The following is a 27494-nucleotide window of genomic DNA, read 5'->3' as shown; positions in this document are numbered from 1 at the left end:
ATGATATGTCTAGTCTATGAGACCAAGCTGGATCCGCGATGACGAAATAAAGCTTTTAAACTACCAACTTGATCTGTGTGGTGCCAGCTGGCCGGCAAGTTATGCTGCATGTCAACAAATGGTTAGAAATCATCATTGGGAAATCAAATCCTCAGAAATAGCAGAATCACGATTTGTTGATTGCTAGAATTGATCGAAGGATGATCAAAGTTCATCGATAGTCATTACAGCTAAACTTCCAGCCAATCTTTGCCTTGTAGAGGGAGAAGCATCCTATTGGGTAGAGGCAGGGAATATAAACATGTGCAAGATTATATAGCCTACATAACTCTTTCATAGAGGAGAGCTTAGTCCAGAAAGCAAAGTTAGAGATAGAAAAATGGTATTAATTCAGTTATCATCTCTAGTCTCAGAATTGTCGCATGGACAGGCTTTCTTAGGTCTGTGTAGTTTATTTATTTCCCTTATTGTTCTTTTGCTGATCCGGCAGCTTGTGAAGCAGAGGAGACCCCGAGGATTCCCTCCTGGACCGTCACCTATCCCTGTCATAGGGAACATTATGTCTCTAGCAACAGAACCGCACGTCTTTATGAAGAAACAGAGTGAAATCCATGGGCAGGTACGGTACTTAAATTATTGTGTCAAAGTGGCTTGACTAAACCTAGGCATTTTTTTTGTGTTGGCTACTTGTGTGCACCCCCATGTAGGCTAGTCTTCTTTTGCTCAAACCGGTTTAACTCTTGCGGTTTAGCCTGTTGAGTGTTCATTTATTAATTTTGCATTACAATAGATGTATTTTATATAGCGCTTTTCATTCCAGAACAGAATCTCAAAGTCGCTTTAATTTCACTGGTGAAAAAAACTGCGAAATAAAATTTGTAATGGGGCGGCAGGTAGCCTAGTGGCTAGAGCATTGGGCCAGTGACCGAAAGGTTGCTGGAACGAATCCCGAGTTAACAAGGTAAAAATCTGTCGTTGTGTCCCTGAACAAGGCAGTTAACCCACTGTTCCCCGGTAGGCAGTCATAGTAAATAAAGGTGGTTTCTAAAAAATGGCGAATGTCCGCTTAGTCAGCATGCCTCGGCAAATAGAGTGAGGGCTACTTTCCTATCTTTGGACTAGCCTAATAAACTCAGCAACAAACAAAAAACGTCCTCAGTGAAGAGCACTTTTTGCCAGTCCTGTCTGGTCCAGTGACAGTTGGTTTGTGCCCATAGGCGACGTTGTTGCCGGCAATGTCTGGTGAGGACCTGCCTTACAACAGGGCTAGAAGCCCTCAGTCCAGCCTCTCTCAGCCTATTTCGAACAGTCTCAGCACTGATGGAGGGATTGTGCGTTCCTGGTGTAACTCGGGTAGTTGTTGATGCCATTCTGTACCTGTGTGATGTTCGGATGTACCGATCCTGTGCAGATGTTGTTACACGTGGTCTGTCACTGCTAGGATGATCAGCTGTCTTTCCTGTCTCCCTGTAGCTCTGTCTTAGGCGTCTCACAGTATGGACAATGCAATTTATTGCCCTGGCCACATCTGCAGTCCTCATGCCTCCTTGCAGCACGTCTAAGGCACGTTCATGCAGATGAGAAAGGACCCTGGGCATCTTTCTTTTGGTGTTTTTCAGAGTCAGCAGAAAGGCCTCTTTAGTGTCCATAAGTTTTCATAACTGACCTTAATTGCCTACCATCTGTAAGCTGTTAGTGTCTTAACGACTGTTCCACAGGCACAGGTGCATGTTCATGAATTGTTTATGGTTCATTGAACAAGCATGGGAAACAGTGTTTAAAATCATTACAAAGAAGATCTGTGAAGTTATTTGGATTTTTACTAATTATCTTTGAAAGACAGGGTCCTGAAAAGGGGATGTTTCTTTTTTTGCTGATTTTAGATAATTTGCAGTTTAGATGTTATGTCATACTGGACTATAGTCTACTTTTTTTAAATCCCAAATTAAACATATTTAGGGAAATATATGGCATATTATTTTGGATGTCTATTTATTCAAGTATTTTATCTCAGATTTTCAGTCTTGATTTGGGAGGCTACTCAGCAGTGGTTCTGAATGGATATGATGCCATCAGAGAATGCCTGTACCATCAGGGTGATGTCTTTTCTGACCGGCCATCTCTGCCTTTATTTATGAAAATGACAAAAATGGGAGGTAAGAAAGTCAGTTATAATGTATTCTGAATATGGACATTATGACATTGTTATATTGTTATTAGTTATTATATGCAAATACAAGCTTGGTGTTATCGAACTCTAGGCTATTTGATGGTATTGAGATGAAAATAGGTCCACCTATCCTGAGAATAATATTTAGTATCTTCACACATACTCAGAACTAATCTCAATATCTTCCTTCTCAGGACTTCTGAATGCTAAATTTGGCAACGGATGGATTGAACATCGTCAACTGGCCAGCAACTCCTTTCGTGCCTTTGGCAGTTTTCAAAAGCCCCTCGACCAGAAGATCCTGGAAGAGTGCATGTTTTTCGTGGATGCCATCGACGAACACAAAGGGAAACCCTTTAACCCAAAGCACCTGGTAACCAATGCTGTGTCCAACATCACCAACCTCATCATCTTCGGCGAGCGTTTCACGTACGACAACTGTGACTTCCAGCACATGATCGAGATCTTCAGTGAGAATGTGGAGCTGGCCGTCAGTGGCTGGGCCTTCCTTTACAACGCCTTCCCATGGATCGAGTACCTCCCCTTCGGAAAGCACCAGAAGCTGTTCCGCAACGCAGCCAAGGTCTATAACTTCCTGGAGCAGATCATCAGGCGCTTCTCGAAGGGCAGAGTGTGCAACTTCCCGCGCCACTACATCGATGAATATCTGAACAAGTTGGACAAGAGTGCTGGCGACTTGGGCACCCCGTATTCCAGGGAGAACCTAATCTACTCTGTGGGCGAGCTCATCATCGCAGGCACGGAGACCACCACCAACACCCTACGCTGGGCTATGCTCTACATGGCCCTCTACCCCAACATTCAAGGTCAGTGTGCTGCCTTATAGCACAGTAGGCCTCAGCATCAAGTCCTCTGCCTTGTCCTTACTCAGGCCTCATAGCACCCTGCTCTGTCCTCATTCAGGCCTCATAGCACCCTGCCTTGTCCTTACTCAGGCCTCATAGCACCCTGCCTTGTACTTACTCATGCCTCATAGCACCCTGCCCTGTCCTCATTCAGACCTCATAGCACCCTGCCTTGTCCTTACTCAGGCCTCATAGCACCCTGCCTTGTCCTTACTCAGGCCTCATAGCACCCTGCCTTGTACTTACTCATGCCTCATAGCACCCTGCCTTGTACTTACTCATGCCTCATAGCACCCTGCTCTGTCCTCATTCAGACCTCATAGCACCCTGCCTTGTACTTACTCAGGCCTCATAGCACCCTGCTCTGTCCTCATTCAGACCTCATAGCACCCTGCCTTGTCCTTACTCAGGCCTCAGCACCCTGCCTTGTCCTTACTCAGGCCTCATAGCACCCTGCCTTGTACTTACTCATGCCTCATAGCACCCTGCTCTGTCCTCATTCAGACCTCATAGCACCCTGCCTTGTACTTACTCAGGCCTCATAGCACCCTGCTCTGTCCTCATTCAGACCTCATAGCACCCTGCCTTGTCCTTACTCAGGCCTCATAGCACCCTGCCTTGTCCTTACTCAGGCCTCATAGCACCCTGCCTTGTACTTACTCATGCCTCATAGCACCCTGCTCTGTCCTCATTCAGACCTCATAGCACCCTGCCTTGTACTTACTCAGGCCTCATAGCACCCTGCTCTGTCCTCATTCAGACCTCATAGCACCCTGCCTTGTCCTTACTCAGGCCTCATAGCACCCTGCCTTGTCCTTACTCAGGCCTCATAGCACCCTGCTCTGTCCTCATTCAGACCTCATAGCACCCTGCCTTGTACTTACTCAGGCCTCATAGCACCCTGCTCTGTCCTCATTCAGACCTCATAGCACCCTGCCTTGTCCTTACTCAGGCCTCATAGCACCCTGCCTTGTCCTTACTCAGACCTCATAGCACCCTGCCTTGTACTTACTCATGCCTCATAGCACCCTGCTCTGTCCTCATTCAGACCTCATAGCACCCTGCCTTGTACTTACTCAGGCCTCATAGCACCCTGCTCTGTCCTCATTCAGACCTCATAGCACCCTGCCTTGTCCTTACTCAGGCCTCATAGCACCCTGCCTTGTCCTTACTCAGGCCTCATAGCACCCTGCTCTGTCCTCATTCAGACCTCATAGCACCCTGCCTTGTACTTACTCAGGCCTCATAGCACCCTGCTCTGTCCTCATTCAGGCCTCATAGCACCCTGCCTTGTACTTACTCAGGCCTCATAGAACCCTGCTCTGTCCTCATTCAGGCCTCATAGCACCCTGCCTTGTCCTTACTCAGGCCTCATAGCACCCTGCCTTGTCCTTACTCAGGCCTCATAGCATCCTGCCTTGTCCTTACTCAGGGCTCATAGCACCCTGCCTTGTCCTCATTCAGGCCTCATAGCACCCTGCCTTGTCCTTACTCAGGCCTCATAGCACCCTGCCTTGTCCTTACTCAGGCCTCATAGCACCCTGCCTTGTCCTTACTCAGGCCTCATAGCACCCTGCCTTGTCCTTACTCAGGTCTCATAGCACCCTGCCTTGTCCTTACTCAGGTCTCATAGCACCCTGCTCTGTCCTCACTCAGGCCTCATAGCACCCTGCCTTGTCCTTACTCAGGTCTCATAGCACCCTGCCTTGTCCTTACTCAGGCCTCACAGCACCCTGCCTTGTCCTTACTCAGGCCTCATAGCACCCTGCCCTGTCCTCATTCAGGCCTCACAGCACCCTGCCTTGTCCTTACTCAGGCCTCACAGCACCCTGCCTTGTCCTTACTCAGGCCTCATAGCACCCTGCCCTGTCCTCATTCAGGCCTCACAGCACCCTGCCTTGTCCTTACTCAGGCCTCATAGCACCCTGCCCTGTCTTCATTCAGGCCTCATAGCACCCTGCCCTGTCCTCATTCAGGCCTCATAGCACCCTGCTTTGTCCTTACTCAGGCCTCACAGCACCCTGTCTTGTCCTTACTTAGGTCTCATCATGTTAAGTGTTGCATAAGACCTCCACAACGTCCCTCCATCTCTGTTCTATTCATCTATTTTCAGATGAGGCCTATTCCGGAGATTAAGCTCAGTTTCAACGGTTCGCTAACAGGTCATCCTTGGTCTTTCTTTCTCCTCTTCTCCTCTGGTGTCCAGTAAAGGGACTTGCCTAGTCTTTATTTAACCTTTCTCCAAGCCATAATATACAGCAACTTTTATTTGCATACGTTAGATAACTAAGGTATAGATTTTTTTCTTTCAACTGTACATAGGTATACACTCCCTCCCCTCGAACAGTGAAGCCACAATTGTGAATGTGTCTCTATACTTAACGGTTTTCTTCCACTGAAGGAGAGGAGGACCAAAACGCAGCGTGGTTAGTGTTAAACATCTTTAATAAAGACGATAACTGAGAACACTACAAAAATACAAAACAATACATGTGAAAACCGAAACAGTCCTGTGTGGTGAAACAGACACAACAAACAGACCCACAAACAACCAGTGAAACCCAGGCTACCTAAGTATGATTCTCAATCAGAGACAACTAACGACACCTGCCTCTGATTGAGAACCATACTAGGCCGAACACAGAAAAACAACCTAGACACACAAAATATAGAATGCCCACCCAACTCACGTCCTGACCAACTAAAACAAACAATTAGATGCACTATTGTAAAGTGACTGTTCCACTGGATGTCATAAGGTGAATGCACCAATTTGTAAGTCGCTCTGGATAAGAGTGTCTGCTAAATGACCTAAATGTAAAATGTAAATGTAAATTAACACAATAACTAAGGTTGGAATGTGACAACCATTTTAGATTTGAGATCAAATATTTAATATTAGGTGACAGTACAGAATGTCACCTTTTTATTTGAGGGTATTTTTATTTATCTATCTATCTATCTATCTATATATATATATATATATATATTATCTGTTTTACCGTTTAGAAATGAAAGCATGTAGCTAATGTAGTTAATCCCCCCCCCCATTTGAAGACGTCATAAGTATTTGGACAAGTTCACTTATAGTGTTTTAATGTAGTAAATAATTGAGTATTTGGTCCCATATTCCTTGCACACAATGACTACATCAAGCTGTGACTTTAAAAACTTGTTGGATGCATTTACAGCTTGTTTTGGTTGTGTTTCGGATTATGCTTGGCCCAATAGGAAGTGAATGGTGGACAATGTATTGTGTCATTTTATAGAGACTTTTATTGTAAGCAAGAATAAAATGTGTTTTTGAACGCAGCTACATTAATGTGGATGCTACCATGATTAAGGATATCATGAATTAGAAATAAAATTACTCCAGTCATTATCCATCATTCATAACCCAAAATCAACCAAACCAAACTCCAAATGCATCCAAAGAGTGTAATCACAAGCTTGATGTAGTCATTGCACACTAGAAATATGGGACCAAATACTAAACCTTAGACCTCTTTAATACACTATAAGTGAATGTGTCCAAATACATATGATATCTTCAAATGTCAGGGCTTTGTGATGGCCTCTCCAATACTTTCACTTTGTTGTCCTTAAGTCATTTTGCCACAACTTTGGAAGTATGCTTGGGGTCATTGTCCATTTGGAAGACCCATTTGCGACCAAGCTTTAACTTCCTGACTGATATCTTGAGATGTTGCTTCAATATATCCACTTAATTTTCCTTTCTCCCCTGGAGCCATCTATTTTGTGAAATGCACCAGTCCCTCCTGTATCAAAGCACTCCCAGAACATGATGCTGCCACCTCCGTGCTTCACGGTGTTCTTGGTGTTCTTCGGCTTGCAAGCATCTCCCTTTTTCCTCCAAATGATGGTCATTATGGCAAAACGGTTCTGTTTTTGTTTCATCAGACCAGAGGACATTTCTCCAAAAAGTGCGATCTTTGTCCCCATGTGCAGTTGCAAACCATAGTCTGGCTTTTTTATGGCGGTTTTGGAGCAGTGGCTTCTTCCTTGCTGAGTGTCAATATAGGACTTGTTTTACTGTGGATATATATACTTTTGTGCCTGTTTCCTCCAGCATCTTCACGGGTTTTCACTTTCCGCACCAAAGTATAGTTATATCTAGGAGACAGAACACGTCTCCTTCCCGAGCGGTATGACGTGTCATGCACAATGTAGATGTCCTAACCGACTTGCCAAATCTATAGTTTGTGAACAAGAAATTTGTGGAGTGGTTGAAAAATGAGTTAAATGACTCCAACATAAGTGTATGTAAACTTCCGACTTCAACTGTATGCAATGTCCCACAAAATTGCTAAACATAGCAAGCCATTCGCTGAGGGTGAATTCATTAAAGAATGTTTAATTGACTCTGCAGCAATACTTTGCCCCGACAAGAAAGAGCTGTTTGAAAATGTTGAGGACATGTGTTGAGAATATAGAACAACAGTTGAAAGACAAGGTAAAGGATTTCACCTATTTCTCCTTGGCCCTGGATGAGAGCAGTGATGCATGTGACATAGCACAGTTGTTGATATTCAAATCAAATCAAATGTATTTATATAGCCCTTCGTACATCAGCTGATATCTCAAGGAGCTGTACAGAAACCCAGCCTAAAACCCCAAACAGCAAGCAATGCAGGTGTTGAAGCACGTTGGCTCCGAAAAACTCCCTAGAAAGGCCAAAACCTAGGAAGAAACCTAGAGAGGAACCAGGCCATGAGGGGTGGCCAGTATTCCTCTGGCTGTGCCGGGTGGAGATTACAACAGAACATGGCCAAGATGTTCAAACGTTCATAAATGACCAGCATGGTCAAATAATAGGTCTGGGACAGGTAGCACGTCCGGTGAACAGGTCAGGATTCCATAGCCGCAGGCAGAACAGTTGAAACTGGAGCAGCAGCACGGCCAGGTGGACTGGGGACAGCAAGGAGTCATCATGCCAGGTAGTCCTGAGGTATGGTCTTAGGGCTCAGGTCCTTCGAGAGAGAGAAAGAAAGAGAGAATTAGAGAGATCCTACTAAAATTGACACAGGACACCGGATAAGACAGAAGTACTCCAGATATAACAAACTGACCCTAGCCCTCCGACACATAAACTATTGCAGCATAAATACTGGAGGCTGAGACAGGAGGGGTCAGGAGACACTGTGGCCCCATCCGATGATACCCCCCGGACAGGGCCAAACAGGAAGGATATAACCCCACCCACTTTGCCAAAGCACAGCCTCCACACCACTAGAGGGATATCTTCAAACACCAACTTACCATCCTGAGACAAGGCGAAGTATAGCCCACAAAGATATTCTTACGAGGCATAACCCCAGACTTTGAAATTATAGAGGAGCTTACTTCAGGGAATGCAGAGCACAACCACAAGGAAATATTTAATGGAGGAGGTTAATAAGTGTGTGGCAAAGCTGGGACTGAGTGGGTGTGCAAATTTGACAGGAAAAAACATTGGCCTTTTGAAAAGGATACAAGATCAAGTAAACGACCTGAACCCAGATCAGAATACATTTTTCTTGCATTGCATTATTCATCAGCAGGTGCTCTGTAAATGTGTTCTGAAAATGAGTCATGTTGTGGATACAGTCACTAAAGTGGTAATCTTCATAAGAGCAAAATCTTTAAACCACAGGCTGTTCGTCTCACTGTTGGAAGAGACAGAGTCGGGTCATGCAGATCTCCCCTACCACACAAATATTGAGATGGCTGAGTTTGGGTAAGGTGCATAAAAGGGTGTGGGACCTCAAGTCTGAGATTTCTGAGTTTTTGCAAATGACAGGAAAATATGTGGATTTCCCTCGACTGCAAGATAAAGAATGGTTGGCTGATTTTGCCTTCACAGTGGACATCCTGGCTCTCATGAATGAACTGAATTCCAAACTACAAGGGAAGGGCCTATTTGCACATCAGATGTACAGCCTTGTCAAAGCCTTCAAGGGAAAATTACTCCTCCTGACCCGCCAAGTAGAAGCCAACAATCTCACCCATCTTCTGACACTACTGGTCTGTTCCCTATCAGGTGACCAGCGGGAGAAGTATACATCGCTGCTGCGTGCTTTGAACAGTGAGTTTTCTTGTCGTTTTGAGGATTTCAAAGTGTTGGAAAATGACATGCTGTTGGTTTCCTCTCCTTTCACCTTCAATGTGAATAACTCACCCAATGACCTGCATCTTGAGCTTATTGATCTTCAGTCTGATGCAGTGATTGGAGAACTATTCATAACAATGTCACTGATGAGGTTCTATGCATCTCTTGATGAACAAAACTTTCCAAAGACTCTGGAAGTGTCGGGACAAGTTGTAGTTTTTCAAGACAGAGATGCTCTCTTTGCACGCCAAGCACACACCTTTTCCTTATACCTCAATAAATAAACATTTGTTGTCCAGTCTTGCTCATTATCTACTTTCCTTTTCTTTGAAAATCTCATTTTTGGGCCTCCCAGGTGGCGCAGTGGTTAAGGGCACTGTACTGCAGCGCCAGCTGTGCCACCAGAGACTCTGGGTTCGCGCCCAAGATCTGTTGTGACCAGGAGGTCTGTGGGTCGACGCACAATTGGCCTAGCGTCATCCAGGTTAGGGAGGGGATGGCCGGTAGGGATATCCTTGTCTCATCGCACACCAGTGACTCCTGTGGCGGGCCGGGCGCAGTGCGCGCAAACCAAGGTTGCCAGGTGCACGGTGTTTCCTCCGACACATTGGTGCAGCTGGCTTCCAGGTTGGTTAAGAAGCAGTGCGGCTTGGTTGGGTTGTGTAACACATGACTTTCAACCTTAGTCTCTCCCGAGCCCGTACGGGAGTTGTAGTGATGAGACAAGATAGTAGCTACTAAAACAATTGGATACCAAGAAATTGAGTAGAAAAAGGGGTAAAATTCAAAAAAGAAAATCTAATTTTTGTGCAATTTCTAGCTAGCTACTATTTTTAGCTGTGACGTGTGTGTCATCTTTATTTATACGTGCCTTCAAAATAAATGTACCACAAGCGGTGGGAGTTAAATCATTACACAAAGGCGAGTATTCGTTTGGCTTTACATTTGAATATCAAATACGTTTTTCAAAACTTTACTATCACAAATTCTTTATGTGATCTGAGCATGATTCCTGGGCCAGCCTTTGCCCAGCCTGTTATAGAGGGTTCAACAGGTCAGTACCTCAGGAGTAAATGTCTGTTGGCTTTTCGTAGTCGAGACAGCAGGTGAGGTAGAGACAGAGATGCAGGGAGGGAGAGGGTTGAAAACAGCATCTGGTGAACAGGTCAGGGTTCCATAGCCAGCTGCACTACCAGGTGGACTGGGGACAGCCAGGAGTCCTGAGGTATGGTACTAGGGCTCAGGTCCTCCAAGAGAGAGAGTGATGGGAGAATTAGAGGGAACATACTTAACCTTTTTGGGATAGGGGGCAGCATTTTCACTTTTGGATGAATAGCGTGCCCAGAGTGAACTGCCTCCGACTCTGTCCCAGATGCTAATATATGCATATTATTATTAGTATTGGATAGAAAACACTATGAAGTTTCTAAAACTGTTTGAATGATGTCTGTGAGTATAACAGAAAAAAAACAGAAAAAACCTGAGAAAAAATCCAACCAGGAAGTGGGAAATCTGAGATTTGTAGTTTTTCAACTCAGCCCCCATTAAAGATACAGGGTGATATTATTTATGTTTCACTTCCCAAGGCTTCCACTAGATGTCAACAGTATTTTGAACCTGTTTTGAGGATTTTACTCTAAAGGAGGGGCTCATAAGGGACCTTTGAGTGAGTGCCAGTTTTTTCAGTTTTCCTGAAAGATTAGTTGTGCAGGAGAAATCGGTCTGTTTTCTGCGTCATGTTTGGCTACAAAAAAAAAGAAAATTCATTCATCCAAACACCAAACTTTCTTCCACATTAACTCCATAATATCGACTGAAACATGGTAAACGTTGTTTAGAATCAATCCTCAAGGTGTTTTTCACATATGTCTTCATTCCTGGAAGTCTCCTCTCTGTCTCAATCACATGGATGAATGCGAGCAGCTTGGAGATTACGCAACAATTTCAACAAAGGACACCGGGCGGACCCCTGGTAAATGTAGTCTCTTATGGCCAATCTTCCAATGATATGCTTACAAATACGTCACAATGCTGCAGACAACTTGGAGAAACGATGGAAAGGGCAAGCTAATTCGTGGCGCTTTCACAGCCATATAAGGAGACAATGAAAAACAGAGCCTCAAAAATCCTGCTCATTTCCTGTTTGAGGTTTCATCTTGGTTTCGCCTGTTGCATCAGTTCTGGGGCACTCACGGATAATGTCTTTGCAGTTTTGGAAACGTCAGAGTGTTTTCTTTCCAAAGCTGCCAATTATATGCATAGTCGAGCATCTTTTTGTGACAAAATATTGCGCTTAAAACGGGCACGTTTTTTATCCAATAATGACATAGCGCCCCCATAGGTTGAAGAGGTTAATTAAGTTTTATGTTAAAAACATCCTAAAGATTGATTCCAAACTTAGTTTGGCATGTTTCTATGGGCTGTAACTGAACTTTTTAACTTTTCGCCCGACTTTCGGCGCGACCTGACCACGCTTTTGGATTTGTTTACCAAACACCCTAACAAAAGAAGATATTTGGACATAACTGATGGACAATATCGAACAAATCAAACATTTATGGTGGAACTGGGATTCCTGGGAATGCATTCTGAGGAAAATCATCAAAGGTAAGTGAATATTTAAAATGCTATTTCTGAGTAATGTTGACTAACCAATATGGTGGGTATCTTTTTGGCTGCTTTGTTGTCTAAGGGCTGTACTCAGATTATTGCATGGTTTGCTTTCTCCGTAAAGTTTTTTAAAAATCTGACACAGCGGTTGCATTAAGGAGAAGTTGATCTAAAGTTCCATGTATAATAGTCGTATCTTTATCAATGTTTATTATGAGTATTTCTGTAAATTGATGGGGCTCTCTGCACAATCACCCCATGTTTTAGAACTACTGAACGTAACGCGGCAATGTAAACTCAGATGTTTTCATATAAACATGAACTTTATCAAACAAAACATGTATTGTTTGTGTAACATTGTGTAACATAAAGTCCTATGATTGTCATCTGATGAAGATCATCAAATATTAGTGATTCATTTTATCTCTATTTCTGCTTTTTGTGACTCTTTTTGGGCTGGAAAAATGGCTGCGTTTTTCTGTGGCTTGGTGGTGACCTAACATAATAATTTGTGGTGCTTTCGCTGTAAATCCCTTTTGAGATCAGACACTGTGGCTGGATTAACGACGATTTTATCTTTAAAATTGTGTAAAATACTTGTATGCTTGAGGAATTTTAATTATGAGATTTTTGTTGTTTTGAACAGCCACTTTCACTGTCTGTTGTGGGGGGGGGGGGGTCCCCGCTAGCTGTCCTGGACAGGTTAACTTCTTATGGCTGGGGGGCAGTATTGAATAGCTTGGATGAATAAGTTGCCCAAAGTAAACGGCCTGCTCCTCAGTCTCAGTTGCTAATATATGCATATTATTATTAGTATTGGATAGAAAACACTCTAAAGTTTCTAAAGCTGTTTAAATGATGTCTGTGAGTATAACAGAAGTCATATGGCAGGCAAAACCCTGAGGAGAAATCAAAACACTGATCACGCTTATTCCTCATGGTACCCACTTGCGTTCCATTGCTCATGAAGACACGAAGGAATATTCCGGTTGGAACTTTATTGAAGCTATATGTTAAAAACATCCTAATGATCGATTCTGTACTTAGTTTGAATTGTTTCTTCGACCTGTAATATAACGTTTTGAAGTTTTTGTCCGTTGTAACGCTGACCAGAATGAGCATTTGGATATGTTTATATAACGCGCTAACAATAGAAAATATTTGGACATAACGGATATTATCGAACAAAACAAACATTTATTGTGGACCTGGGATTCCTGAAGTGCTTTCTGATGAAGATCATCAAAGATAAGGGAATATTTATCATGTAATTTCTTGTTTATGTTGACGCCATCGTTGCGGCTATTGTGATTTTTACTTTTGAGCGCCGTCTCAGATTATTGCATTGGGTTTCTTTTTCCGTAAAGTTTTTTGAAATCTAACACAGCGGTTGCATTAACCTCTAGCGTCGAGCAATCCCGTATCCGGGAGCGTAATCATAGCCTCAAGCTCATTACCATAACGCAACGTTTCCTATTCATGAAAATCGCAAATAAAATGAAATAAATATATTGAAACACAAGCTTAGCCTTTTGTTAACAACACTGTCATCTCAGATTTTCAAAATATGCTTTAACCAAAGCTACACAAGCATTGTTGTAAGAGTATTGATAACCTAGCATAGCATTAAACCTAGCATTCAGCAGGCAACATTTTCACAAAAACAAGAAAAGCATTCAAATAAAATCATTTACCTTTGAAGAACTTCGGATGTTTTCAATGACGAGACTCTCAGTTAGATAGCAAATGTTCATTTTTTCCAAAAATATTATTTGTGTAAGAGAAATAGCTCTGTTTTGTTCATCACATTTGGCTAAGAAAAAAAACGACAACGCCAAACTTTTTTCCAAATTAGCTCCATAATATCGACAGAAACATGGCAAACATTGTTTAGAATCAATCCTCAATGTGTTTTTCACAATTCTATTAGATGAAAAATCATTCCTGGCAGTCGGTTTGTCATCAGAGGCAAACGGAAAAATACTGCAGCTGGAGATTACGCAATAATTGCGACGGAGGACACCAAGCGACCACCTGGTAATTGTAGTCTCTTATGGTCAATCTTCCAATGATATGCCTACAAATACGTCACAATGCTGTAGACACCTTGGGGAAAACGTGGAAAAGGTAAGCTGACTCCTAGCTCCTCCACAGCCATATAAGGAGTCATTGCCATGAGGCAGTTTTAAAAAATGCGGCACTTCCTGATTGTATTTTTATCTGTTTTTTTTCTGTAACATCAGTTCTGTGGCACTCACAGACAGTTTTGGAAACGTCAGAGTGTTTTCTTTCCAAAGCTGTCAATTATATGCATAGTCAAGCATCTTTTTGTGACAAAATATCTTGTTTAAAACGGGAACGTTTTTCATCCAAAAATTCCATGTGTATAACTTGTATTATCATCTACAATTATGATGAGTAGTTCTGTTGAATGATGTGGCTATGCAAAATCACTGGATGTTTTTGGAACTAGTGAATGTAACGTGCCAATGTAAACGCATATTTTGATAAAAATGTACTTTATCAAACAAAACATACATGTATTGTGTAACATGAAGTCCTATGAGTGTCATCTGATGAAAATTATCAAAGGTTAGTGATTCATTATATCTCTTTGTGTGGTTTTTGTGACTCTGGCTGGAAAATCTTATGCTGGAAAAACTGCTGTGTTTTTCTGTGGCTATGTGGTGACCTAACATAATCGTTTGTGGTGCTTTTGCTGTAAAGCATATTTGAAATCGGACACTGTGGTGGGATTAATAACGAGAATAGATTTAAAATGGTATGAGATACATGTATGTTTGAGGAATTTTAATTATGAAATTTTTGATGTTTCAAAATTGGCGCCCTACACTTTGACTGGCTGTTGTCATATCGCTCCCGTTAACTTCTTACGGCTGCAATCCTGTTAGGTTCACACAGGACACCAGATAAGACAGGAGAATTTCACCAAATAGGACAGGCACATAGACTATTGCAGCATAAATACTGGAGGCTGAGGCAGGGGGATCAGGGGACACTGTTGTCTGACGATACCCCTGGACAGGCAGGATATCACCCCAGCCACTTTGCCAAAGCACAGCCCCCACACCACTAGAGGGATATCAACAGACTACCAATTTACTACACTGAAACAAGGCTGACTATAGCCCAAAAAGATATCCTCCACAGCACGAGCTCGAGGGGGGCGTAACACCGGATAGGAAGATCACGTCAGTGACTCAACCCACTCAAGTCGAGTATAGTGAAAAAAGGCACGCCGTGTCACAGCCTTTCTAGGGACGGCCAGACAGAGAGCGCAAGGGCGATTCGTCACTCCAGTGCCTTGCAGTTCACCTTCACACTCTTGGGCCAGACTACACTCAATCATAGGGCCTACTAAAGAGATGAGTCTTCAGTAAAGACTAAAAGGTCGATATCGAGTCTGCATTTCTCACATGGATAGGCAGACCATTCCATAAAAATTGAACTCTAAAGGAGAAAGCCCTGCCTTTAGCTGTTTGCTTAGAAATTCTAGGGACAATAAGGAGACCTGTGTTTTGTGACCATAGAGTACGTGCAGGTATGTATGGTATACACAATTCGGAGAGATAGGTATGAGCAAGTCCATGTAATTGACACGTCTACTCCCACTCCTCCCTTCCGGCATTCGACGTCGCCAGTCAACTAACCACCGGTCCTGACATCCATCATTACATGCACCTGCAGATCATCATGATACTTACCTTCCTGATTACCTCCCCTATATCAGTCACTCCCTTGGTTTCCTTCCTAAGTCAGTATTGTTCCTGTGTTTATGCATAAACACCACTGTTATGTTGTCTCGTTTCATGTTTGTTGTTTTATTAAATGTTTCTCTTGCACCTGCTTCAAAACTCACAGTGTCATTGTTACAGTAATGCTTTGTAGGTTAGCAGTAAAACCTTGAAATTAGCCTTAGCCTTAACAGGAAGTCAAAAAGTAGAGAGGATAGCACTGGAGTAACGTGATCCAATTTTGTGGTTCTAATCAAGATACTAGCAGCCGTATATTTCAAATCAAATTGTATTAGTCACGTGCCGAATACAACAGGTGCGGATCTTACAGTGAAATGCTTACTTATGAGCCGCTAACAAACAATGCAGTTAAAAAAATACGGATAAGAATAAGAAATAAAAGTAACAAGTAATTAAAGAGCAGCAGTAAAATAACAGTAGCGAGACTATGCACCTGTACAGAGTCAATGTGTGGGGGCACTGGTTAGTTGAGGGAATATGTACATTTACTGTAGGTAGAGTTATTAAAGTGACTATGCATAGATGATAACAACAGAGAGTAGCAGGGGTGTAAAGGGGGGGAGCAATGAAAATAGTCTGGGTAACCTGCGTAGAAGCTGTTTAGAAGTCTCTCCGGTACCACTTGCCGTGCGGTAGCAGAGAGAACATTCTATGACTAGGGTGGCTGGAGTCTTTGACAATTTTTAGGGCCTTCCTCTGACACAGCCTGAGGTCTGGACGGCAGGAAGCTTGGCCCCAGTGATGTACTGGGCCGTACGCACTACCCTCTGTAGTGCCTTGCGTTCCGAGGCCGAGCAGTTGCCATACCCGGCAGTGATGCAACCAGTCAGGATGCTCTTGATGGTGCAGCTGTAGAGCCTTTTGTGGATCTGAGGACCCATGCCAAATATTTTCAGTCTCCTGAGGGGGAATAGATTTTGTTGGGCCCTCTTCATGACTGTCCTGTCTTGGGGTGCTTGGACCATGTTAGTTTGTTGGAGATGTGGAAACCAAGGAACTTGAAGCTCTCAACCTGCTCCACTGCAGCCCCGTTGATGAGAATTCCTTTTTCCTGTAGTCCACAATCATCTCCTTTGTCTTGATCACGTTGAGGGAGACGTTGTTGTCCTGGCACCACACGGCCAGGTCTCTGACCTCCTCCCTATAGGCTGTCTCGTTGTTGTCGGTGATCAGGCCTACTACTGTTGTGTCATCTGCAAACTTAATGAGAGTGTTGGAGTTCCAGTCATGAGTGAACAAGAGGGGTCTGATCACGCACCCTTGAGGGGCCCCTGTGTTGAGGATCAGCGTGGCAGATGTGTTGTTACCTACCCTTAACATCTGGGGCTGGCCCGTGAGGAAGTCCACGATCCAGAGGGAGGTGTTTAGTCCCAGGGTCCTTAGCTTATTGATGAGCTTTGAGGGCACTATGGTGTTGAATGCTGAGCTGTAGTCAATGAATATCATGCTCATCCAGGTGTTTCTTTTGTCCAGGTGGGAAAGGGCAGTGTGGAGTGCAATTGAGATTGCATCATCTGTGGATCTGTTGGGGTGGTATGCAAATTGGAGTGGGTCTAGGGTTTCTGGGTTAATGGTGTTGATGTGAGCCATGACCAGCCTTTCAAAACACTTCATGGCTACAGACGTGAGTGCTACAGGTCGGTAGTCATTTAGGCAGGTTACCTTAGTGTTCTTTGGTACAGGCACTATGGTGGTCTGTATTTTGCACTAACTGAACATTATTTAGTGCTTTATCCAGATAACCAGAGAGTGGAGCATTGCAGTAGTCTAATCTAAAAGTTACAAAAGCATGGATTAGTTTACTGCATCATTTTTGTACAAAGTTACAGATTTTTGCAATGTTACGAAAATGGAATAAAGCTACCCTTGAATTATTCTTAATATGTTCATCAAAAGAGAGTCCAGAGCAATTCAGAGGTCCTTCGCATTTTTGAGACAACTGTACAACCATCAACATTCATTTTTTAGGTCAAACAGCAGATCTCTTTGTTTCTTGGGACCTAGAACTTGCATCTTTGTTTTGTCCGAGTTTAAAAGTAAAACATTTGCTGCCATCCACTTCTTTATGTCTGAAACACAAGCTTCCAGGTTAGGAAATTTTGGGGTTTCACCATGTTTAATCGAAATGTTCAGCTGTGGGTCATCCGCATAGCAGTGAAAGTTGACATTGTGCTTCCAAATGACATCACCAAGAGGTAGAATGTATAGTGAAAATAATAGTGGTCCTAAAACGGAATCTTGAGGAACACCAAAACTTTTTGTTTGATTTGTGAGAGGACAAATCATCCAAAGAGAGTAAATTATATATTTTCCGACAGATAAGCTCTAAACCAGGCAAGAACTTGTCCGTGTAGACCAGAGAGGGTTTCCAATCTCTTAAAAAGAATGCGGTGATAGTGTCACAAGCGGCACTAAGGTCTAGGAGCACGATGACAGATGCAGAGCCTTGGTCTGATGCCATTAAAAGGTCATTTACCACCTTCAAGAGTGTCGTTTCAGTGCTATGATGGGGTCTAAAACCAGACTTGAGCGTTTCCTATGCAGTTGTGGCCAAAACTTTTGAGATTGATACAAATATACATTTTCACAACGTCTGCTGCCTCAGTTTGTATGATGGCAATTTGCATATACTCCAGAATGTTATGAAGAGTGATCAGATGAATTACAATGAATTGCAAAGTCCCTCTTTGCCATGCAAATGAACTGAATCCCCAAAAAACATTCCACTGCATTTCAGGCCTGCCACAAAAGGACCAGCTGACATGTCAGTGATTCTCTCGTTAACACAGGTGTGAGTGTTGACGAGGACAAGGCTGGAGATCACTCTGTCATGCTGGTTGAGTTCCAATAACAGACAGGAAGCTTCAAAAGGAGGGTGTTTTTCTCTCCAGGAAAAACATCAGGGACAGACTGATATTCTGCAAAAGGTATAGGGATTTGACTGCTGAGGCCTGGGATAAAGTCATTTTCTCTGATGAATCCCCTTTCCGTTTGTTTGGGGCATCCGGAAAAAAGCTTGCCCTGAGAAGACAAGGTGAGCGCTACCATCAGTCATGTTTCATGCCAACAGTAACGCATCCTGAGAGCATTCTTGTGTGGCATTGCTTCTCAGCCAAGGGAGTAGCCTCACTCACAATTTTGCCTAACAACACAGCCATGAATAAAATAATGGTACCAATACATCCTCCGGAAGCAACTTCTCCCAACCATCCAGGAACAGTTTGGTGACGAACAATGCCTTTTCCAGCATGATGAAGCACCTTACCATAAGGCAAAAGTGATAACTAAGTGACTCGGGGAACAAAACACCAATATTTTGGGTCCATGGCCAGGAAACTCCCCAGACCTTAATCCCATTGAGAACTTGTGGTCAATCCTCAAGAGGCGGGTGGACAAACAAAACCCCACAAATTCTGACAAACTCCAAGCATTGATTATGCAAGAATGGGCTGCCATCAGTCAGGATGTGGCCCAGAAGTTAATTGACAGTATGCCAGGGCGGATTGCAGAGGTCTTGAAAAAGAAGGGTCAACACTGCAAATATTGACTCTTTCCATCAACTTCATGTAATTGTCAATAAAAGCCTTTGACACTTATGAAATGCTTGTAATTATACTTCAGTATTCCATAGTAACATCTGACAAAAATATCAATGACACTGAAGCAGCAAACTAATATTTGTGTCATTCTCAAAACTTTTGGCCACGGCTATACATTATTTTTTCTTCCGGATGGCAGCGAGTTGCAGCACAACAGCTTTTTGTAAAAATGTCGAGAGGAATGGGAGATTTGATATAGGTTGATAGTTTTTACAATTTCCGTGTCAAGGTTTGGCTTTTTCAGGAAAGGCTTTTTTTAGCTAGTTTGGTACACATTCGGAGGATAGGGAGCTGTTTATTATGATCAACATAGCAGGGCCAAGCACAGGAAGTAGCTCTTTCAGTAGTGTAGTCGGAATAGGGTCCATTAGGCACCTATTCAGCGTAGAACTTTCTTGTATACTGGAGCCTCAGAATGGAATGAGTTGCCTCTGCCCATACAAACGACGTCCTCTCTGGGAAGCTTTAAAAATACGTTTGATGTCCTCTGTGCCCATATGACGATGTAACTGCAATGATGAGATGGATGTTCTTTTTATGTTTTATTATCACAATGCCATACTCTGTCCAACTTGCCTAGCTATCTTGTCTCAAGAGGACCACAATGGAAATAAGCCCCAGACTTTGTGTGTTATCCTTCATGATTTTACATGTATGGCTTTTTCAAGTTGTGTGGGCTTGTTTTGTTAAATGGTAGAATTAAACTAAACAAGGGTAGGGGACAGGTTAAATAAATATTTTTAAGCATTGAGACATGGATTACAGTGGCACGAAATGGTAGGTCAACCCTTTGAAAATATCTGGATTTCTGAATAAATTGGTCATAAAATTAGATCTGATCTTCATCTAGGTCTCAACAGTAGACAAACACATTCTGCTTTAACTAATAACACACAAACAATTATACGTTTTCATGTCATTGTTGAACACACCGTGTAAACATTCACAGTGCAGGGTGGGAAAAGTGTGTGAACCCTTGGATTTAATAACTGGTTGACCCTCCTTTGGCAGCAATAAACTCAACCAAACGTTTTCTGTAGTTGCGGATCAGACCTGCACAACGTTCAGGAGGAATTTTGGATTATTCCTCTTTACAAAACTGTTTCAGTTCAGCAATATTCTTGGGATGTCTGGTGTGAACTCTCTTGAGGTCATGCCACAGCATTTACATTTACATTTAAGTCATTTAGCAGACGCTCTTATCCAACAGCATCTCGGGTTGAGGTCAGGACTCTGACTGGGTCACTTCAGAAGGCATATTTTCTTCTGTTGATGCCATTCTGTTGTTGATTTACTTCAGTGTTTTGGGTCGTTGCCCTGTTGCATCACTCAACTTCTGTTGAGCGTCAATTGGCGGACAGATAGCCTTACATTCTCCTGCAAAATGTCTTAATGAACCCCCTCCACAATACTTTACAGTTGAGATATAAGGTTTTGATGTTGGTGTGCTGTGCCTTTTTTCTCCACACATAGTGTTGTGTGTTCCTTCCAAACAACTCAACTGTAGCATCATCTGTCCACAGAATATCCAGGTGCACTTTTGCAAACTTCAGACTTGCAGCAATGTTTTTTTTGGACAGCAGTGGCTTCTTCCGTGGTGTCCTCCCATGAACACCACTCTTGTTTAGTGTTTTACATATCGTAAACTTGTCAACAGAGATGTTAGCATGTCCCAGAGATTTCTGTCTTTAGCTGACACTCTAGGATTCTTCTTAACCTCATTGAGCATTCTGCGCTGTGCTCTTGCAGTCATCTTTGCAGGATGGCCACTCCTAGGGAGAGTAGCAACTGTGCTGAACTTTCTCCATTTATAGACAATTTGTCTTACTGTGGACTGATGAACATCAAGGCTTTTAGAGATACTTGTGTAACCCTTTCCAGCTTTATGCAAGTCAACAATTCTTAATCTTAGGTCTTCTGAGATCTATTTTGTTTGAGGCATGGTTCACATCAGGCAATGCTTCTTGTGAATAGCAAACTCAAATTCTGTGAGTGTTTTTTATAGGGCAAGGCAGCTCTAACCAACATCTCCAATCTCGTCTCATTGATTGGACTCCAGGTTAGCTGACTCCAATTAGCTTTTGGAGAAGTCATTAGCCTAGGGGTTCACATACTTTTTCCAACTTACACTGTGAATGTTTAAATGATAATTCAATATAGACCAAAAAAACACAATAATGTGTGTGTTATTAGTTTAAGCACACTATCTTTGTCTATTGTTGTGATTAAGATGAAGATCAGATCAAATTTGATGACCAATTTATGCAGAAATCCAGGTAATTCCAAAGGGTTCACATACATTTTTTTTCCACTGTATATATGTGTGCCATTCAGAGAGTGAATGGGCAAGACAAAATATTTTAGTGCCTTTGAACGGGGTATGGTAGTAGGTGCCAGGCGCACCGGTTTGTGTCAAGAACTGCAACGTTGCTGGGGTTTTCACACTCAACAGTTTCCTGTGTATAGTAGGCATTGTCCACCACCCAAAGGACATCCAGCCAAAAACTGTGGGAAGGGTTTGTATTTGTATTTTTAGGGATCCCCTACTCTTCCTGGGGTCCAAACATATTAAAGCACTTACATTACATATAAAATAAAATATAAAACAGTAAATCATATAACATTATTACACCACTACATATCTACAATACGAAATGTTTAATACCACCATACGACAATGTAACAATGTATTCATATAATTGTTATATAATTATTAATAATAATATATACTTGTTATATAACAATAATTGTTATATAACAATATAACATATAACATTGTATGCATATCAGGGTGACAGGGTAGCCTAGTGGTTAGAGTGGTGGACTGGCAACCGAAAGGTTGCAAGTTCAAATCCCTAAGCTGGCAAGGTACAAATCTGTCATTCTGCCCCTGAACAGGCAGTTTACCCACTGGTCCTAGGCTGTCATTGAAAATAAGAATTTGTTCTTAACTGACTTGCCGAGTTAAATAAAGTTTTAAAAAATAGACAACATGCGTGTGCGTCTCTTCACAGTGCCATAAGGTATTTTTTCCCCCTGTGTTTTAAATCTGATTGTACTGCTTGCATCAGTTACCTGATGTGGAATAGAGTTCCATGTTGTCATGGCTCTATGTAGTACGGTTCTGGTCTTGGAGACTCTGAAGAGAGTCCCCACCTCTGGTGGCATGTCTTGTGGGGTATGCATGGGTGTCAGCTTGTTAACACCTCTTACGAAAACAAATAGTCAACAAGTCAATCTCTCTTCCACTTTGAGCCATGAGAGATTGACATGCACGTCATTAATGTTAGCTCTCTGTGTACTTTTAAGGGCCAGCCATGCTGCCATGTTCTGAGCCAACTGATATTTTCCTAAATCCCTCTTTGTGGCAGCTGACCACACTACTGAACAGTAGTCTAGGTGTGACAAACCTAGGGCCTGTAGGATCTGTCTTGTTGATAGTATTGTTAAGAAGCCAGAGCAGCGCTTTATTATGGATTGGAGTCAACATGGGCTAGTATCCCTGTGGAATGCTTTCAACAACTTGTAGAGTCCATGCCCCAACAAACTGAGGTTGTTCTGAGGGCAAAAGGGGGTGCAACTCAATATTAAGAAGGTCTCCTTAATGTTTTGTACACTCAGTGTATGTCTGTAGATACTAGACACTGCACATACTAGATACTACCTGCACATTCATCTTCTGCCGATCTACCATTCCAGTGTTTAATTTCTATATTGTAATTACTTCGCCACCATGGCCTATTTATTTCCTTAACTTACCTCATTTGCACTCACTGTATATATACTTTTTGTTTTCTTTTGTTCTACTGTATTATTGACTGTATGTTTTGTTTATTCCATGTGTAACTCTGTGTTGTTGTGTGTCGAATTGCTACGCTTTATCTTGGTCAGGTCGCAGTTGCAAATGAGAACTTGTTCTCAACTAGCCTACCTGGTTAAATGTGAAATAAAAATAAAAATAAATAAAAGATAGAACATTGTGATGAAAAGGTATTGACAGTTTGCTGCTGGTGTTTCCTCTGTGTAGAGAAGGTGCATAAGGAGCTGGACAGTGTGCTGGGAAGTGAGAAGTCCCCCTCGCTGGCGGACAAAAAGAGGATGCCCTATGTGGAAGCGGTGCTACATGAGGTCCTGCGCTTCTGTAACATCGTGCCCCTGGGCATCTTCCGCGCCACCACTCAGGACACACTGGTGAGCGGCTACAACATCCCCAAAGGCACCATGGTCATCACCAACCTGTACTCTGTGCACTTTGATGAGAAGTACTGGTGCGACCCTGGAACCTTCTCACCACATCGCTTCCTGGACAGCAATGGAAACTTTGTCCGACGGGAAGCTTTCCTCCCCTTCTCTCTGGGTGAGTCTGGCTTCTTTCCACTCTTAGCCCCCCAAAGAGTAGCACAGACTCTCTCACACACATACAGTGCCTTGCGAAAGTATTCGGCCCCCTTGAACTTTGCGACCTTTTGCCACATTTCAGGCTTAAAACATAAAGATATAAAACTGTATTTTTTGTGAAGAATCAACAACAAGTGGGACACAATCAACATTTATTGGATATTTCAAACTTTTTTAACAAATCAAAAACTGAAAAATTGGGCGTGCAAAATCATTCAGCCCCCTTACTTTCAGTGCAGCAAACTCTCTCCAGAAGTTCAGTGAGGATCTCTGAATGATCCAATGTTGACCTAAATGACTAATGATGATAAATACAATCCACCTGTGTGTAATCAAGTCTCCGTATAAATGCACCTGCACTGTGATAGTCTCAGAGGTCCGTTAAAAGCGCAGAGAGCATCATGAAGAACAAGGAACACACCAGGCAGGTCCGAGATACTGTTGTGAAGAAGTTTAAAGCCGGATTTGGATACAAAAAGATTTCCCAAGCTTTAAACATCCCAAGGAGCACTGTGCAAGCGATAATATTGAAATGGAAGGAGTATCAGATCACTGCAAATCTACTAAGACCTGGCCGTCCCTCTAAACTTTTAGCTCATAGAAGGAGAAGACTGATCAGAGATGCAGCCAAGAGGCCCGTGATCACTCTGGATGAACTGCAGAGATCTACAGCTGAGGTGGGAGACTCTGTCCATAGGACAACAATCAGTCGTATATTGCACAAATCTGGCCTTTATGGAAGAGTGGCAAGAAGAAAGCCATTTCTTAAAGATATCCATAAAAAGTGTTGTTTAAAGTTTGCCACAAGCCACCTGGGAGACACACCAAACATGTGGAAGAAGGTGCTCTGGTCAGATGAAACCAAAATTGAACTTTTTGGCAACAATGCAAAACTTTATGTTTGGCGTAAAAGCAACACAGCTCATCCCCACTGTCAAACATGGTGGTGGCAGCATCATGGTTTGGGCCTGCGTTTCTTCAGCAGGGAGAGGGAAGATGGTTAAAATTGATGGGAAGATGGATGGAGCCAAATACAGGACCATTCTGGAAGAAAACCTGATGGAGTCTGCAAAAGACCTGAGACTGGGACAGAGATTTGTCTTCCAACAAGACAATGATCCAAAACATAAAGCAAAATCTACAATGGAATGGTTCAAAAATAAACATATCCAGGTGTTAGAATGGCCGAGTCAAAGTCCAGACCTGAATCCAATCGAGAATCTGTGGAAAGAACTGAAAACTGCTGTACACAAATGCTCTCCATCCAAACTCACTGAGCTCGAGCTGTTTTGCAAGGAGGAATGGGAAAAAAATTCAGTCTCTCGATGTGCAAAACTGATAGAGACATACCCCAAGCGACTTACAGATGTAATCGCAGCAAAAGGTGGCGCTACAAAGTATTAACCTTAGGTGGGCTGAATAATTTTGCACGTCCAATTTTTCAGTTTTTGATTTGTTAAAAAAGTTTGAAATATCCAATAAATGTCGTTCCACTTCATAATTGTGTCCCACTTGTTGTTGATTCTTCACAAAAAAATACAGTTTTATATCTTTATGTTTGAATCCTGAAATGTGGCAAAAGGTCGCAAAGTTCAAGGGGGCCGAATACTTTCGCAAGGCACTGTACTGTACACACCCTCTTACATGAATTCCTCTCCTCTTGCCTAATCTAAATGGTAATGCTTAAAAACAGGGTTAATAGTCATCATGGGCATGAAATTCCAATATATTAGAGATTCTTCTGTATGTTTGTATACTTTTTAGGCAGTAGTTCTGAAAGTAGCACTCATGAGCCAAAAGTGGTCCACGAATATTGCATACTGTGTCACATATGTGCAGATATGAGCACCACGACATTGCTCTCTCTCTCTCTCTGTACTGTGTCCACTGAGCTGGGCCCGCCCTGTAACCTCATTGGATAATGCTGGACAGGCCTCTTGCTACATGTCACTCAAATGTGAGAGGCCGAAGTTCATTGGCTAGAACTCAAATTGCTCGGGTGCTGGCCCACATGGAGGGAAATGTAGGGAAAATAACACAGCACAGCTTCAATAAAACAGTCGCTTTCAAACTAGGGATTTCGTGTCTAATTGAGGTAAGACAGTAATTCTGCTCATAGATTATGCATGTATGAACTACACATTGAAAAATACTTTCTTCGTCGCCAAAGTACCGGAGCATGTCTTTAACTGTATACCCCAGCTATGAGCTCATTTCATTTTACCTACAATGAGTCAAATGTAATAAAAGCTAGAGCCTCTCCGGTATTACAACAACCTTACGGGTATGAAGGCCCAGTAATCTATTTGAGCACTTAATTAATAGACTGGTGAGCAAGCCTGTCCCTGGGGCTATTGCAGACTACAACGCTGCCATTAATAAAGGAAAGTACTGTTAAGACAGAAAAACACCACCATGTCAGTTTAAACAAAACCAATTCTCTCAGTCAACCACCCATAACATGTGGTTCCCTCTATTGCTCAAGTTGCACTGTGTATGCAAGTGTAAATCTTTTCCCAGCCATATCATTGGATTAACCTATATGCTAAAAAGGTAAACGCTAAACAGCTGATAACAGTTAACAGATACATTGAGTACAATAGATATGTTGTATTGGTTGAATGTTCACTGGAAAACAGTAGTCAATAGTAGCTGGTGTCACTAAATCGGCAGACGGCTCATTGTAATGGCTGGAATGGATTTCATGTCAGCCATTACGACAAGCAGTCCTCCCTTCACCAGCCTCCTCTGAGTAGAGTAAATGATACAAAGTATGACATGATCTTCACAAAACTCAATCCATGTTGTGTGGTTTGTCCTCAGGGAAGCGTCACTGTTTGGGCGAGCATCTGGCCAGGATGGAGATGTTCCTGTTCTTCACCACCATGCTGCAGCGCTTCCACCTGCAGTTCCCCCCCGGCACGGTGCCAAGCCTCACCCCCAAACTGGGCATGACACTGCAGCCGCTGCCTTACTCCATCTGCGCCATCCGCAGGCAGCAGTGACAGATTCTCAGAGGGCACAGCCCGAAGGGGTGGGGGGGTTGGGGGTTTAGTCAGAACAGAACAGGGGTCTAGAGCTTGGACTCCTACCCTGTGTTTTACATAGAACTGCTAGAATTCTAAACATCAGCCGATGGTTGTTTCTGAGCAATTGCATGTTTGAACAGCACCATTTGCAAAGTCACAGGATCACCAGAAATGTTACTGGCAAGATCCTGAAATATCAGGTGGAACTTCTCAGTAAGTTTAATCGAGAAGATAAGTGTGAATATTTAAACAATACATGCAAACATATACTATGAATTAACCTTGAATTAGAATTGACTTTTTATCTGTGTCCTTATAATCAAATGTCTCATCTTCCCTGTGGGATTACATCAATGGGAACATTACCCACTGGGCACACACTGGTTGAATCATTGTTGTTTCCATGTCACGTTGAATTGATGTTCCCAGTGGGTAGTTTCAGCTGTCTACAGCACAGTGAAAATAAGTGGACTAGCAGCCAGCCTTTCCTAGAAGGCTCTGGACATGGTGTTTAGTCTGGATCAATCATTCTGAAACTAACAATGAACCCGATCTCTAGGGATTATTCCTTTAAGTCAATTTGACTTTTGTCTATTATGGTCATACTTTGTAATAAAAACAATGCCATTTGACCTTTTTTTACAATGTTTATAGTGTGCCTTTACTAAGAGCAATTCAAGTTCCATATGTTTTATGCCGCTTGTTCTTTTTCTTCAACGTGTTGACAGTATTTATCTTAATAGGTTACAGGTCTATGTTTTCTCTCCAGAAAATCTTCCCATCTAAACTACAGTACAGGACTAGTCAGACATGGACTTTTGCAGTGAGCCGGCAGAATGTGTCCAGACTGGGTCGTCTAGGGATACACAGACACAGCCATTATAAATCATCTTCATGTGGTTGGAGCTGAGCCTGGGGCGGCGTCACCCATTTCTTT

At 42.7% G+C, this 27494-nt stretch overlaps 1 protein-coding gene across 2 annotated transcripts; it reads left to right on the top strand.

The window, feature by feature from the left end:
* The first annotated feature begins 246 nt into the window (after positions 1 to 246).
* LOC124035615 (vitamin D 25-hydroxylase-like) lies at positions 247 to 27188 on the top strand. 2 transcript variants are annotated; one of them, XM_046349152.1, is made up of 5 exons: positions 297 to 619; positions 2015 to 2156; positions 2365 to 2997; positions 23158 to 23487; positions 26352 to 27188. In XM_046349152.1, exons 1-5 carry the CDS (start codon positions 380 to 382, stop codon positions 26531 to 26533), a joined length of 1527 nt encoding a protein of 508 aa, XP_046205108.1. In that variant the 5' UTR covers positions 297 to 379; the 3' UTR covers positions 26534 to 27188. The 2 variants fall into 2 exon arrangements, with proteins under 2 accessions (XP_046205107.1, XP_046205108.1); XM_046349151.1 differs by lacking the exons at positions 23158 to 23487; positions 26352 to 27188 and adding an exon at positions 8690 to 9501 and having other exon boundaries at positions 247 to 619.
* The last annotated feature ends 306 nt before the right edge of the window (positions 27189 to 27494 follow it).

The sequence above is a fragment of the Oncorhynchus gorbuscha genome, linkage group LG05 (genome assembly GCF_021184085.1).
Source record: "Oncorhynchus gorbuscha isolate QuinsamMale2020 ecotype Even-year linkage group LG05, OgorEven_v1.0, whole genome shotgun sequence".
Taxonomy (NCBI): domain Eukaryota; kingdom Metazoa; phylum Chordata; class Actinopteri; order Salmoniformes; family Salmonidae; genus Oncorhynchus; species Oncorhynchus gorbuscha.
The sequence above is the reverse complement of the archived record's forward strand: the minus strand, read 5'-3'. Positions and strand labels throughout refer to the sequence as shown.